At 47.7% G+C, this 1,911-nt stretch overlaps 1 protein-coding gene across 1 annotated transcript; it reads right to left on the bottom strand.

Annotated features, from left to right (window-relative positions):
• Positions 1-228: 228 nt before the first annotated feature.
• Pmar_PMAR001641 (26S proteasome regulatory subunit, putative) lies at positions 229-1,830 on the bottom strand (the record flags this gene model as incomplete). Its single annotated transcript, XM_002776926.1, has 7 exons — positions 229-359; positions 525-633; positions 961-1,076; positions 1,126-1,200; positions 1,277-1,409; positions 1,611-1,674; positions 1,721-1,830. Coding segments are annotated over 7 exons (738 nt in total), but the record flags the coding sequence as incomplete, so codon positions are not given.
• Positions 1,831-1,911: the final 81 nt, after the last annotated feature.

Genomic DNA, 1,911 nt, shown 5'->3' on the forward strand with positions numbered 1-1,911 from the left:
TGGAATGAGGAAAAATGCTGATCTTCGCGAGCTTTGCCATACCAGAAATACGCCAGGTGCGAACGGCATACTCCAGTTAGCTCCATGCAAAACCGGCAAGAAGCAGATATTGTGCTCAAGCAAAATATCTTTCATTATCACTTCCAATCAGAACTTTTATTATTATACCGAGATATTTTTTATACCACAGAGAAAATCCCGCCAAAGCTTAGCCCATCAGCAAACCATTCAAGACTCACTTCGCTTTGCGCCGTTCAAGTCTCCTGAGGTCTGTTTGATAGCTTCCTCGTATATTTGGGGATACGTCCTTCTGACCGCCATCATCACAGCCTCTTCGGTCAGAGCCTTCAAGTCTGCACCTACGATGGTACCAATGCCGCATCGTCGTATTTAATTACAAATTCATATTCACTATCATTGTTGAGGAAACACAAGTGTAAAAAATCACACGCGAGCCGTGCAGCAGACGAGGACCCCACCACTTATCGGTTACGGATTGGTGAAGGATGTCAACTACGCCTTACCAGTGAAACCTGCTGTTCTCGAAGGATCACAGATCCAAGCTGCTGTTCCCGGCGGCATCTGATCCGACCGCCACCTCCGAGTGTGGACCTCCAATACGGCACGACGATCCTAGTAAGGAGCAATCACGTCGTGAAATTTCAAGTTTGTGATAATGACGTGATTATCATGAACCTTGAACGATACAACAGAAAAATACAATTCACTTTTTCTCAACAGGAGAGTTCCGAGCAGCGAAAGATGGATATAGGGGGATACAACAGGAACTACTGGAACCGAGTCTCACTAGGACTGATATATACAAGGACCGTACAATCACATCCTCAAACCGAAGTAACTCAAGGGTTGCTATAATCCCAACAGTCTCAATCTTGCTCGTATACTCATACGGCGAGAGCAAGCATGTCAATCCTAATGAAGCACAGTCACCCAACGTACTGCTGCTCGCCTAGGAGGGGAGAATCGCAACTCCTTATCGAAGCGTCCTGGTCGTCGTAGCGCTGGGTCAACGGCATCTGGACGATTGGTCGCAGCCAGCACGACAACGCGGTCACCTAGTGCAACAGTAGATATACTGAATGCCGTTGGTCGAGTGCTCCTCACCTCTCCCATCGAGACCATCCATGAGGGCCAACAGCGTAGCGACAAGTGAGCTGCTATGACTCGACCCTCCACTAGCTACGGGATCCGACGAATTCGCCCCACTGCAGCCTATGTTACAACATGGCTATCAGAGCAAACGAGATGACCTCACCAATACGGACTGGTGCTAAGCCATCAATCTCATCGAAGAATATAATGCTAGGCTGAGCCTTCCGAGCCTGGTCGAAAAGCTCACGAAGGAGCCTCTCGCCCTCGCCAACCCACTTCGATAAAACGTCCGCTCCCTGAGAGATAGGGATCACGATCACCGAACGGAAACCAGCAATGCAATAACCAATATGATGCAGAGAGTGTATCCTTCTGAATCATACTGAGACGTCATCGGAATACACACAAAAAAATATTCATGCAAACGCAGGATACTCTGGCTACTATAGTGAATCGAAGTGAATTCTAAAATGTTATGCAGCTTCATCTGCTCCCACCTTTCTCATGAAGAAGCTCACTTTAGCTCCCCCACCAAGACGAGAACAGCTGCCAGCCAGACACCTATCAAGTGGAGTTACTCTAGGCCAGTCATTATGCTCAACCTAACCTCGCCAATAGAGTCTTCCCAGTACCCGGTGGACCATGCAAGAGGAGCCCTCGTGGAGGGGATACACCCAACCCTTGGAACAGCTCGGGGTATATTAGAGGAAGAAGCACCTAAAGGAAACACAGTGTTATAAAACTCTGAGCCAATCTGAATTAACTCCGGATAAAACAAAATCGTAATGATACAGTTAT

The sequence above is a fragment of the Perkinsus marinus genome (genome assembly GCF_000006405.1).
Source record: "Perkinsus marinus ATCC 50983 genomic scaffold scf_1104296952746, whole genome shotgun sequence".
Lineage (NCBI taxonomy): Eukaryota > Perkinsozoa > Perkinsida > Perkinsidae > Perkinsus > Perkinsus marinus.